The sequence below is a fragment of the Periplaneta americana genome, chromosome 1 (genome assembly GCF_040183065.1).
Source record: "Periplaneta americana isolate PAMFEO1 chromosome 1, P.americana_PAMFEO1_priV1, whole genome shotgun sequence".
NCBI lineage: Eukaryota > Metazoa > Arthropoda > Insecta > Blattodea > Blattidae > Periplaneta > Periplaneta americana.
In genome coordinates, this window is record NC_091117.1 from 145,021,889 (window position 1) to 145,035,900 (window position 14,012).

Below are 14,012 nucleotides of genomic sequence, written 5' to 3' on the forward strand. Positions count from 1 at the left end.
CTCCTTCATTCCTACAAGTACAGTTTCCATTCTAGTGGTGATGAGAATAAATTAGGCAAGGATGGACAACTATAGTTACATTATACACAATGAATTAAGTAGGACTATCCAAATATTTAAGTGCAGCGGATCACACTTCTATTTGTGAGATGTAAGCAGCGGTTACACATTATACTACATGAAAACTTGTCATTAATTCGAATTCCACCTAGAGCATGGAATGTATGTCCACTGCCAACGTGATGTGCTTCAAGGTACAGCATTATGTTGACCTCACGTCAACATGATTCTCCTTTGTTTCCGGCCAGGCCACAGGCCAGCTGTCTTCAATCTTTTGTCAACATTAACGGTCTTCTTAATAAACCGTGTATAGTTTTTATACGAGACTTATGCAGAGTTGAGACAGAAAACGTTACTAATAAACCATGCATAAGCGATGGATGTATAAACAGTCTGTAACTATACATGGGAATTGCTTTGCAGTAGTTACAGTATATACACGAAACCCCTTGTTTAAGCGTTGTATATAGAGAAAAAATGGCCGCCCCTCTAACAGCTGTTCGTATCGACTGTCATTTTATGATGATGGTTGCCTCGTAACCACAGAACAAACCAAAGAGCACATAATATTAAGAATAATATTGCTGTAGCTTGTACTCTTTGACCAAAATATAGTGTGGTAATCAATCAGAGTCACTGTACTATCGATACTTGACACGGCACACTAGAGCACTCTACTGGATGCAATAGAGAACTTCAGATATTCTATTACCTTTCGGAATGAAATAATGACGAAACTATGACGTAGCTGTGTAACAGTTATACTGTTATACTCGACGTATGCAGTGATTATTAGTAAGGAATTTGCACACGATTTATAAACGAGCAACTCATTGTATAAATATAAGACAGTTAAACGTCTGTGTATAGTGTTTTTATTAGTAAGACCGTAAGTATTTTGGCTAAAATATGGAAGGAATTGTAAATGACTGAAAAGTAACTTAGTCATCCAACAACAGAAATAGTGAGAAATAGTAAAATTAACGGAAATAGTGAGAAATAATAAAATTTCTAAAGAAATTACAATGCTATATTTATTATATACTAGCTTTACCCGTGCGCTTTGCTGCACTTGTTAGAAATATAAAGTAATTACATAATTAAAATAGGACATTTGGTCCAGGGAACATCAGTGTTTCATAGAAGGATAAATCGTTTAATATGTTCCTTAATTTAAATTGTATTTAAATAATTAAAATAAGATCATTTTGGTCCAGAGAGCACTCACTTGGTGCAAGGATAATTCCCTTAACATGTTTCTTAATTGTTATTACATGCAAATAATTAAAATAGGATCATTTAGTTCACAGAACATCCGTTTTTGGTGCAAGGATAATTCGTTTAATGTTTTTCTAAATTAGTCTTGAATGCATCCTTAAATAAATCACTCCAAATTAATGTCAATATAGAGTGGATTATGTACGAAGATAATTTTTTATGTTGGCCTAACTGTGTATCCGGATAAACAGACAGACATACAAACAAACATTTCAAAAATGCGATTTTCGATCTCATAATGGTTAATAGATATTAACACCAATTATTTTTGGAAAAGCGAAAATTAACAAACATTTTGGTTACAGATTTATTATTCGAAACATATTTCATGGGACTGGTGTAAGGACCATGTAATCAACAGCGGCACATATCAAAAGGTCAAAAATACCTGTAGATGACAGCAGTTTTACTAAGATTACTGGTGAACCAATACCCATCTTCGAAAGTAGCGCCAAGGGGAAGGCAACTAAAGTTATCATGACAACAGTATTTCATTAGACTTTCAGACATAATAGTGAACACTTACACAGGTAGCAACAAATGATACCGTGCGTCCATTGCTATATAAACAATAGTTATTTCAAGCTACACTTTCCCCATGTAGAACTATGGAAGAAGTGAAAATTTTGTTTTCTATTCATTATTAAGGAAGTTAATAGTGATCCTCTAACATAAAATTTAATTATTTATTAAAAGAATCTGTTCGCTGTGACTCTAGTGATAGAAAACCGGACTATGAATCCGTCCAATCTGAGTTCTATTAGCAACAAGAATGTGGAGATTTCTCTCATACAAGGTGAAAAGGACTGTCTTTTTCTTTCCATACGTTACCCATTTCAAATAACTGAATCAGATTCAGCGCTATGTTTAAGCATTCGTCCAAAATGTAGACGTGGGTATCTGGGTAAAATTCTTTCTTTATACGGATATGTAAGTAAACATTTTGACGCCTGCGGTCTAGCCAGTTTCCGGCATTATTTTTATTACTCATCTATTTTCTGGTACCCTTGATCACATATACAACAGATTGCTTAGCCTAATAGGCTTCGACAGCAACAACTTTGCTGCCATCTAGTTACTGCATAAGAAGTCACGTTATAACCTCATTTGAATTACACGGAGCAACTGTACTTCCATCTAGCGATCGTTCTCAATCGACAGTGGCGATCCTGGTGGTTGTTCTCATCCACATGTTAATATGTTACGTTTTTAACATGAGGATGGCCAATCTGTTATATATGTGATCAGGACTGGTACTCAAGGTGCAAATATCCGTCCTTCACCGAGAGCAGTTTCAAGTTACAATTTCCCTTAAGTGATAATTCTGGTGTACGTTACATGTTATATCTAACTTCGGGGAATTTATCGTCAGTTTTATACCTTTACTTAAATTATCAATAGGAAAATGAAGACAGACATAAAAGGGGAAGTATAATTTCTGCTTGCATTCACGTGTGTTTTCAGAAGGCATCTGCAACGACTGGCGTCTGGACCAACTATCATATATCTTCGACCTGAGTGAGCAGTAGAGTTTGGTTGAATCGTTCAGGACCAGATCCCCTTAAAAACTGGCAAAGCCACGTATTCGTCCATCATGAGCATAGGACAGACTTTTTAAGTCCTGCTTCATGACAACTTCCAGCATTTCTGATATGTTGAGCTGGCAACTTGTTTCATTATGAATTAACATTCAAACAGACCTATCCTAACTTGTCTGCCCCAACATTCCTGGCCAACATGTTAGAAGATAAACCCACCTTAAGGGTTATTTACTTTCTTCCAGATAAATGTCGCGTGAAGAGCGAAGTACTATTTGGCATATGGAATGGCGAAACCGTAAAATTAAACAAGGAACAGTGCTGTTCTGAATCACATATTGAACTTCAGCGATGAAGGCAATCTATCAGAAACTATGTAATACAATTTGAAATTTAAAGTTACAGATATTCAGTTAGAATTAGAGTCTGGCTGGGCGGAAGAGAAAGCCTACTGGCCTTAGCTCTGCCAGATTACATAAATTATTAAAATTTTCGTCAAACCTTCATACAGAATGACAACAAAGCTACAGAGTATTACAAAAGCTTTTATGTAGAAACCCTATTTTAAATAGAAATCAGTGTGTTCAGACAAGAATTAGGTCGCCTTGTTTTATGTTTCGAAGAAAAATCAGAAAGATCGAAGCGTAGAATACTGCCAAAATTATTTTCTGATCATCAAAAACGAGCCTGTTCTAAAGCTAAAACTACCAGATCAACTAGACAATATTAGATCTTGATGTGATGTTACAAGAAGTGAATAAAATCCCCATTATATCAACTAAAGTTATAAAAATATTGCTCGATTCCAATAACCAATCACCTGTAACTTAAAAGAGCGAAGAGGCGTTGGTATATTTACTACATAATTTAAGTAAACAATATTATGTGAACACTAAGTTATATGCAAAAATCGGCCATATTTTCCGTCCTTATGGAAACATTATGGGAGCAAAAACTTCCATGCAAATCTTCAGGCCTACAAGTTAATGATATAAAAGCACTGATACTGCCTTAAATATCGTACTGGGAGACAGCGCTAAGCATTAGTTTTACCGAATTGTGCAATTTGGAACTAATCTAGCAGCCTTGGATTTTATGGAAATTCAGGTCAAGCACTATACGAACAAAAATTCGCATCTTCAGAGTCATTAAACCATGGTGAAATAGAATCAATGATGTTTGTAATAACTATAGTTCCAATGCGAATTATTAGTTATAATTAAATATTATTTGGAACAACCGAGTCCCCCAATAAGATTCCCTCGCCCTACGAAACTACAATATATCAAACAAACGAAAGAGCATGCCCTACCAGAGGAAGCGAATATCTACGAGCTAAAAAGAGTTCAAGTAACTCAAAGCAATGGAAATACGGTATTATTATTCGTCTTATAAATTACCTTATTTGATGGAAAAATATTAAACATTCAACAAACACAAAATTCAACCAAACATGATCGATTTGTAAAGCAAAATTCCTTCAATTTAAACACACGAACATTTAGATTCACCAGTACTTTTGCTTGAATGTGGAAAACTACAGCATGGAATCAATCCTCTTCATCTTTGTTTCGAATGTTTGAATCCATTATACATACAGCATATAGAATTGAATTAAAACCTTGGCAATCAGAAGTAATGTGAATCAGATGAGACTGCAAGAACTTAAGAGAGGAAGACAGGGAGACTGGAGAATCTATATTCTATGAGCTTACATGCTGACAAGTCCAAGCGGCTCAATTAATGATGGGAATACTTAGGGTTAAGATACAAATTATCTTTTACTTTAAATGTTATTTTAAGAAATCGTGCTTCATTTAAATTACGATGCTCCTTATTAATATTATTATACTATTACTATTTATTATTAGTATTATTAATTATTAATTGCAATTTATTATTGATTGTATTATTATTAATTGTCATTGAGTGTAATTAGTTACCACTGCCACCGGGTATTTACCCATTTGCACTGTGAATAAATACATACATAATGGACCAACATATGAATAAGATAGGCAAAGAAAGTGATCTAATACAGCAGTGGTCATCAGCACTCGCTGAAATGTGCAAAGAGTAAGCGGAGCCGTCCCGTGTGCCCCGTCGTGCAGCAGGAAGAGGTAGAGAGCATACTCGCTAGCAGCTACGAGTGCACCATGGTGCAGTGTGTTCTCCGCGGGTAAGAGACGCTAGCCCCAGGGTACTCTGTGCTGACGACCGCTGTACTTTATTTATTTTAGTAGGTTATTTTACGAAGCTTTATCAACATCTTAGGTTATTTAGCGTCTGAATGAGATGAAGGTGATAATGCCGGTGAAATAAGTCCGTGGTCCAGCACCGAAAGTTACCCAGCATTTGCTCATATTAGGTTGAGGAAAAACCCCGGAAAATACCTCAACCAAGTAACTTGCCCCGACCGGGAATCGAACCCGGACCACCTGGTTTCGCGGCTAGACGCGCTAATCGTTACTCCACAGGTGTGGACACCACTGTACTACAGTATGTATTCGACAAGGCAATTCGGAACTAGTACTGCTATTGATATTATTTTCATATTTCTCCATTTAAACTTCACAAAATCTCACCTGCATCTCGAATGACGCTTCAGTATACGGCCATGGTGTTTGTAGTTTTCAGCTTCCAGGTTTAATTTCAGGGTACCTTCTTTGGCAACAAGCTTGTTAATATTTTGTCCAATGGGCTTGTTTATGACGGAACCTTTACTCTTTCTAATAAGTCTCTGGTGACGAATGTGTCGTGGAACTGACGTAATATTAACTACACGCGAAAGTCTCTTCCTATACAAAATGGAGCATTGAGAATTCACAGACATATCGAACTGTGCAGTAGGATCTCCGGCAGCAAACAAACCCATGTTCACTGGAATTAAAAATCACTAATTTAATACAAGATCCTACGAGAGAGTCACTTACACATCACTCTGATACCGATGCAACACTGGAACTAAATGTGGAAATGATTCTCAGTATTTCATATCATGAGTCATTTTAAGTGGGTAGCAAACAAGGAAGATTTCACAAGTTTGCTACGAAATGAAAAAGTGCACGTTCCCGTACTTAAATCAATAATGAAGCAGATAAAATAATTCTTCTTGGATAAGGGGACAGTAATGATACTATCACATAATTCTGCTAATGTGAATGAACTCATAGCTGGAACTCGGAAATGTACACAAATATTGAAATATGCACACAATATTAAAACACATACACACACGAGCTGAAGTTTAGTGAAATAATAGAGGTTTTTAAATTCCAGAAATTAAATAAGGAATTACTTGAGATGTACTATAAGCAGTAACATGAACTGCTGCCAGTAAGTCAAAAGAAGGATAGAAATGACCTAGGAAGCTTTTATCAGAAAAAAGGAGTATCTTCTGCGGACCTCTGAAAAAGTAACTAAGGAAGAGAATAATAAAGTGCTCTGTTTGGAGTGTGGCATTGTATGGAACAGAAACACTGACATTACGACGAAGTGAAGAGAAACGACTAGAATCATTTGAAATGTGGATATGAAGAAGAATGGAGCGTGTGAAACGGACAGACAATAAGAAATGAAGTGTGCTAGAAAGAGTGGGTGAAGAAAGAATGATGCTGAAACTGATTAGGAAGAGAAAACGGAATTGGATGGGTCACTGACTGAGAAGAAACTGCCTATTGAAGGATGCACTGGAAGGAATGGTGAACGGGAGAAGAGTTCGGAGCAGAAGAAGATATCAGATGACAGACGACAATAAAATATACGGATTGTATGCTGAGACTAAAAAGAAGGCAGAAAATAGAAAAGATTGGAGAATGCTCGGTTTACAGTGAAAGACCTGCCCTCGAGCAGAATACTATGAATGAACGAATGAATAAGGAATGTCAAATGAAATAGAAAATATTATATTTCCAATCTTAATAAACAGACTATAAGCAAATTGGTGACAGAAATGTGGAAACGAGGGCTAAACCGGAACAGTCCATTAGTTTGGTGGTGATGTGGTGGTGATCGTGGTGGTGGTGAAAATATTCCGATTAAATGATATTATCCCCTGCTGTTTTAATTGAAATTCATATTTTCTGAGTGAACTTTCTAAATTTCTCGCTAAAATTGGTTTCATATGAGAAAATGTTACTTTGTATCACAAGAAATATTAGTATTCCCACATCAGAGACGAAGAGAGCAAATTGTCAAACTAATAGGTCTATGTAAACAGCATTAAGGCGTGGATTTTTAATACAGGAATAGAAAAAATATGCACGAAAAAATATTAGAAAAATGAATTTATATGCAAGGGCAAATGTCAAGGATGACATTTATGACACAATGTCATAGGCATAGATAATAGTAATTTTCTGTACTAAAAGTAATTCTACATTTGACTATGACATTATTATAATAGTGTAAATCTCAAGATACGGTTATTTGGTTATTTTACGTCGCTTTTTCAATTGCTATGGTTATAATATAGCGTCTGAATGAGATGAAGGTGATAATTCCAGCGAAATGAGTCCCCGGTTCTGCGCCGAAAGTTACCCAGCATTTACTCTTACTAGATTGAGGGAAAACGCCGGAAAAAAATCTCAACCAACTTGTCGCAACCAGGATTTGAACCCGGGCCCGCTCATTTCACGGTCAGGAATGCTAACCGTTACTTCACAGCGGTGCACCCTCGACATACGTGAAAAACATTCTGCGTAAGGGAAAAGGGTTAGGGTGAGAATGTTGAATTTCATACAATTATTTCGTAACTAGTTCAATTTAAGGAAGTAAGAATGAGTGTAGTTCTGGCTGCTTTAATTTCTAAGAAGTTCTGAGGAAGTTTCCCGTGTATTGTAGTCAATGTAACAATCAAGGTTCATATTCAAGTGGGGAAATTTTCCCATGTATTTTGACATACCATTCAAAATAGCCGAGACGAAACAGATTCGAAGTTAAACCACATTAAGTTTTTATACAATTATTTACATTTTGTCTATAGCACTGAAGTATATTAAAATTATCAAATTTGAAACCGGTCATAACTTCATAAACAGAGGAAAATTGAGTCGTTCCGAGCAGAAGTGGTGTAAGTAAAAAATGGGTAATGAGGCTTAAAGTAAACATTCTGTAAAAACAGCGCAAAGTAGCAATTAATATTCAATTTATTTAAACTATTAGTAGTCCGTGGATAGCACGAAGGACACATTAATTGCTACTTTGCGCTGTATTTTACAGAATGTTTACTTTAAACCTCATTACCCAATTTTGAATTACCACATTTCTGCTCTGAACGGCTCAATTGTAGCCTATGTGTTTGCTTACTCAATGTCGTTTTAAAATGCAGAAGTTATTCAGAGACAGTAATAAAGATAGGATGTTTAAATATATTTCTCGCACATATTGTTCTGCCAGCTAAAAGTTACAAGCTGTAACTGATGGCAGTCAATGAAGACGTGTTGAAACGATTTATTGAGTTTTAGTGAAAATGTCGCGTTTCCTGGTAGGGATCTTTCCGTCTATGTGAGCTAAGGTTGAGCCGTGGGCCAATGATCATATGTAAGTTATATTAAATTCACGGCAAATTTTATCTTACATGTAAACAAATTCTATTTCTGTTATCACGTACGTGACATGTAAGTACACCTCATTATGATAGTCATCATATTGCGACTCTCAAATCCCGACTCTTTATCACGTGAACCAAAAAACCAGCTGTCGGATCTTGCGTACGCACATGCACTGTGTCGCAATCCTACAAGAGAACTACAAACAGGTCTCCATAAACCTCTCAGCAAAAGCGTGTAAAGTAAAGCAATGCTGTACAGGAAACGCTCTGTGCAACATGTTTTATTTATTGGCTAGCATTGTTTCTGTTCCCACAAGGCTGTCTTCGACACAATGGCGCTCGGTACACATCTGCGACGCAACAAGACGTCGGCACCCGCTAGCTAAACTAATCTTGCTGCTTTCGAATTAATCTTCATAAATTTGGCTAACCGTAGCAGCTCGTTCCACATGAGGCAATAATATCGTTATGTGATCGTTATTACATCAGAAATCTGTGACACGGGACCTCCCAGCTTTGTTTGCCTCCCGCAGAAAGCACTGCCAAGAATTTTATCGCTCTTCAAAATCCAATGGTTAACGTGGTAACCGCTAAACCACCTAGAACTATGTGGGACGACCTGATAAGAGAATGACTATACAACTATTCACCGAGGCAAATCTCCTGCATATGAGGAGAACCAATCGGAGATCGCTGCGACGGTGTATCTTGTCTTTCTCAGTTACCAGACGGATCTGTTCCATCTCGTATCTACTGGGACATTGAATGAATGAGCATTTGTGGTAAAGTTTGATTACTCATAGTGTTTTGTTTACATAAAAGACATAAAACGGGTGAATGGGTAAAATGTATACACATTCGTACGTAAAATTTAATGGATATTCGGAATATGAAATTTTAATACTGAGTGCCATTTAAAAAAATGAAGTTTACTGTCACATCCTGTATGTCTTAATATTTTTTTTTCAAACACTGGTACCAAGTTTTTGTACAAACCTTTTTTTTTTCTGAAATTAAAATTTAAGAAGCTATGAGTCAAATTCCATACTTTTAACACGCTGTGTGTATATTATGTAGTATAAAACTTTGAATGAAATATTATGGGACAAAACCATAAGCAAAAGAAAAATACAGATCTACAATAGCAGAATAACTTACGGTAGAGATATCTGGCCAGTCGAGAAAACAATCAAAATTATTATTAATTTTCTAAAATGGACTTTTGGCGTCTAGCAGCCCAAATAGCAAGAAAAGACAAAATCAGAAATAGCAAAATCAAAGAATGACGGGAGTGGAAATTACAAATTTGGACGATATTACAACGAAACAGTTGAAATGGTACGGAAATGTGCGAAGGATGCCGGATAACAGAATACCAAGAACTGTACTGGAATGGATACCACCGGGGAAACTCTAGAGAGGAAGGTTTATAACAATCTGAAAGAATAATATACAAATAGCGATGAGGAGATTAAATAATTTGGATGAAGACCAATGAAACAACGTAGAAGAATGGAACAGACATTTAGGAAGATGCGTCACACATTAAAAAACCGAGTGAGTGAGTGAGTGTGTATGTATACTGTACATGGAAAATCTTTATATAATATCCTTGATTGCATTTATATCAGCGAATCTCGGATAAAATTAGTAGCAATATAATCACTTCACTATCGGGAACGACAGACGTCGAACTCAGGTCTCTCCATTGAAAAGTCGTCAGTTGACTATGATTGTACTGCAAACAATTAAATGCGTTAATTTTAAATGGTTAGTATTTTATAATTCTTCTGCTATTACGCGGAAACAAAATGCACGTCGTGTTCTAAGTTCCCACTCTGACGACATTACCGATGTGATACATCTTACTCATACAATCGCCAACACTTCAGTTCTGCCTCTATACTTGTGTTAAGTGGTCCTTTTTTTTTTTTTTTTTTTTTTGTGCATGCTTCTAGCTCTATATTGTCTTACGCGTCTATTTCGCAACAGTTGTTTTACTTAATCGAAATTGTTCAATGTGCATACTATCAGTAATAGACAAACACTTTATAGGCAGTATTACTGGCAAAAGTTTATCCATAGGAGCGCAGTGAAAATTTCAGAAGCTTAATATTTCCTAATATCGTAAATTGGGACCTTACCAAACTGGTTACAATCTTGAAAAGCTAACCATAATTGCGTTATTACCAAAATTTGCAAACAACTAATACATTCAAGATGTATGTATTCTCAATTTATTGAACAATTTTGAAATCAAACGTAAGGCCTAAAAAACCAACATCCTCCGCAGTGGATGGAATGCTACAAATCTGTCAGGCTCCAAGTTTCCTTTCCCGGTAGGGAAAAACCAGGATATAGACTATTATGCGAATGGGAGTATTCTTTGCATTGTGTCCAGTCCATCCTGTCTTGTTTCTGGTCTTGCGTCACATTGATTACGTGACACAGGAGTCACATCTAATAATTATTATACAGTGTTAATTTATAATCACAAGACGATAACAAGATTATAACATAGAAATGATAAAAACGTTCCATATTTTGTTATGAACTCCGGGAAAAAAGACAAGTAATGTCTACAATGTAATTTCCCTCTGCTATGCGGATGCGACACGGTGTAGCACGAAAAGAGCGAGAGGAAAATTGTGAAAGCTAGTTTAATAACAAAATGTCTGTAGCTCAGAATGCTTGAATGACTGTGATACATGAAAGTGACCTAAGAATGGAATGTCGAACGAGGGTGAAAAACTTGTTGCTTGTCACTTTCTTTATGAAATATCTGGATGAAAGAGACCATTAGGAAGGTGTAAACATTATTTACGATAGGCCTATTATCATGATGGTAAAGCTATTCACAAATAAATGTTACTTTTTCACCACATACCAGATTCTGAAAGACAGCTTCTGCGTGTTAAATGTTTTTAAAAAGTACACTGGAAGCAAATTATTGTTGTTTAGTCGACTGTCCGAAGACAGGTTGGAATATCATAAGTGTCGTCAATAAGGCATCACTTATGGGGCAAGTGAGTCGGGAAATGGGTAGGGTGGCCCCTCCATTGCATACATCGCTAACTAGCAACATAATTCACTAATTACACTTAAGATGTATACAAACAATTGTTCTTCCTCCGACATATCTTCAAGCGAGATGTACAGCGCATGCGCATGCATTATGTCCAGACTCTTCCTACAGAGCTGCGCACGAGATCGGATGAGTCTACTTACGAATTATAGGGGAATTTGCCTTAACTCTGTAGACACAAGCCCGACCTTCCCTTCTATTCCTACCACCCTCACAGAAACTTTGTTCCCGTACTGCACATTGCGCGAGTGTCTTGACAAAATGCATGAGCTGTACTACCTGATAACACATTAGGTTACATATCAGCCAGAACCTCAATCAGAGATTAGGGGAATTATAAAAAAGAAAAAAATACAAAACTGCAGACAAATAAGAGAGACAAAAAACTGCAAACAAATGCACGATAGTCGAGCTGTGCAACTCTGTACAGGAAATATTCACACTTTCACATGTAACGCGAACTTATACAACATGAAATTAAGCTATTAGAATTTGCTGGGATACATTCCGAACTACAAGACAGTATTTTACAGTAACAATGAATAAATACTTCATTCTCTCTTCTCGTCGATTTGGTTCTATTTCTTTTCTAAGTTTTCTATTTCTTTGTCTTTTTCGCTTCTCTCCCTTTTTGTACTATTCCCTTTTTTAATTCAGTGTTAATTTTCTTGTCGCTGCTTTATTACTCGACATATTCTTTCTTCTATCTCATTTGCCTCACCACTTTTTTCTTCCCTTCCTCTTCTTTTTGCTTTTTCCTTAACCTTTCAATGTTTCCTTTTCTCCTGTACATGTTTACCGTTCTTCCCCTACTTCATAGCCACCTTTTTTATTTTTCGCGCCTTCCTTCTTTTTTTTCAATTCCTCGTTATTCATTCACATATCGTAATTATACATTCTCTTTCGTTCAACCTTTATCAGCAAATTACAAGGTCAGAAATTTTACTCATACTATATAAACGATAAGAATGTTTACAGCGAACACAAGATTATAGCATCGGGGAGTAGTAATTTATACATACCACTTGTTGAAATGCACAACTGCCGGCAACGACTGTGAAATTTGGAGCAAAGGGCAAGAAAGGGATGTTACCGAAAATTTCGCCTAGACTTTTAAACTGTATACTTCATTACACTATTCATGTGTCAATAGGTTCTAGGAGGGATAGGTAAATACATTTCTGTATACGTAACGGATAAAGCGCAAGACTTCGAAGCTTGGGTTCGAATCCCATTTAGGGCATGGATATATTCTCGTTGTCAATTCGATGTTCTGTGTTAGGCAAAGATCCGGTGTCACGTTAAGTCCCATCATGCATCCTCTTAGTGCAGGGATACAAAACTGTGTTACAATTGAAGCACACGTCATAAGCCGGAACACGTAACTCATCCCTTCCCTTCAACCCTTGCGTCATTTTACGGTAGAGGGAGAAGAGAAGAGAGAACAGTGTGTTACAGAAACGTCATTAAAGGCTTCGGCCTTGTAGATGGGGAAACGAACTCTTTCCCCATACTGCCACCCCTTTCTTCCCGAATTCTGCAACCCTGTCTTAGTGCATAGGCTGAATGAAGCATGGAAAGAAAGTTTACAATAAAGTGTTGGAGGTAAGAGAGTTTACTACCTACATGGTATTGCACATATACACGAAGGTCTAGGACAGTTGATAAAATATGTTTACCTATTCGCGAGAAGAGAGACATTTAAATCAGTTATCACAGAGAATTGATCACATGCAAGGCAGTCTTAAAAGGGGATTTCAATAGCGCTATTTTTTCCTGCCACGTATGCACATATTTTTAGATGTAATTTGAAGAATACCGTTTTCTTCAGGATATGACACGATAAAGTAGAAACGGTACAAGTACAAGGATGGTGATCACATGAGGTGACCACTTCCCTACTTAGAACAGTCGAGAACATCTGTTTCACGACGTACCAGACCAGACTGAATGAAGTTTCCCTTTGGAGCATCACAAAGCGAGAAGTGGGAGTAAAGGGAATCGTACAAATTCACGTAGCCTAATTCTTGGAATGTGAAGTTAGCGGTTTTCCATAGACTAGTTAAATTCACTGGAACTGTAAAAGGAAGTTGCCAATAACTACATGTTTCATATGACACAATTACAATGTAGAGTAACAACACTGATTAATTAGAAATGAATTTATACAGACAAATGTAACAAATTATTTTAAGTATTTTTACAGTATTTCAGATACAAAATTTATCCAGCCCACTAGGTTCTATTGCAATCAAAGTAACACAGATTTTTCTCTTACAATTACAGTAACTGCTTGTATCACCTATTTTATGTTTATGTTATGTTAATTTTATCAATACTGCGGCTTTTCTCAATGCTAATCACACGTACACCCACGGAAACAAAATGATCGGTCGTGTTTTTTGAACTGAACTGTACCAAACGGCACAGTCGCTCCGCGTTTCGGCAGTTACGTGTATACGACCAGAACATTCACCCCTCCTTTCGCACCTAAATTCAG

The 14,012-nt window shown here is 36.6% G+C and overlaps 1 protein-coding gene across 5 annotated transcripts in view; it reads right to left on the reverse strand.

Annotated features, from left to right (window-relative positions):
• Positions 1-14,012, reverse strand: part of Lasp (LIM and SH3 domain protein Lasp) — a 179,969-nt gene that overhangs the window by 119,776 nt on the left and 46,181 nt on the right. Inside the window, exon 1 of one of the 5 annotated variants that reach the window (XM_069829007.1) lies at positions 5,462-5,812. The exons of 1 other annotated variant lie outside the window; for it this stretch is intronic. In XM_069829007.1, coding sequence (XP_069685108.1) covers positions 5,462-5,751 — 290 coding nt within the window. In that variant the 5' untranslated portion in view covers positions 5,752-5,812. Of the gene's footprint in view, positions 1-5,461; positions 5,813-14,012 lie in introns of those variants that run through there. 3 more of the 5 variants (XM_069829032.1, XM_069829023.1, XM_069828996.1) reach the window with 3 other exon arrangements.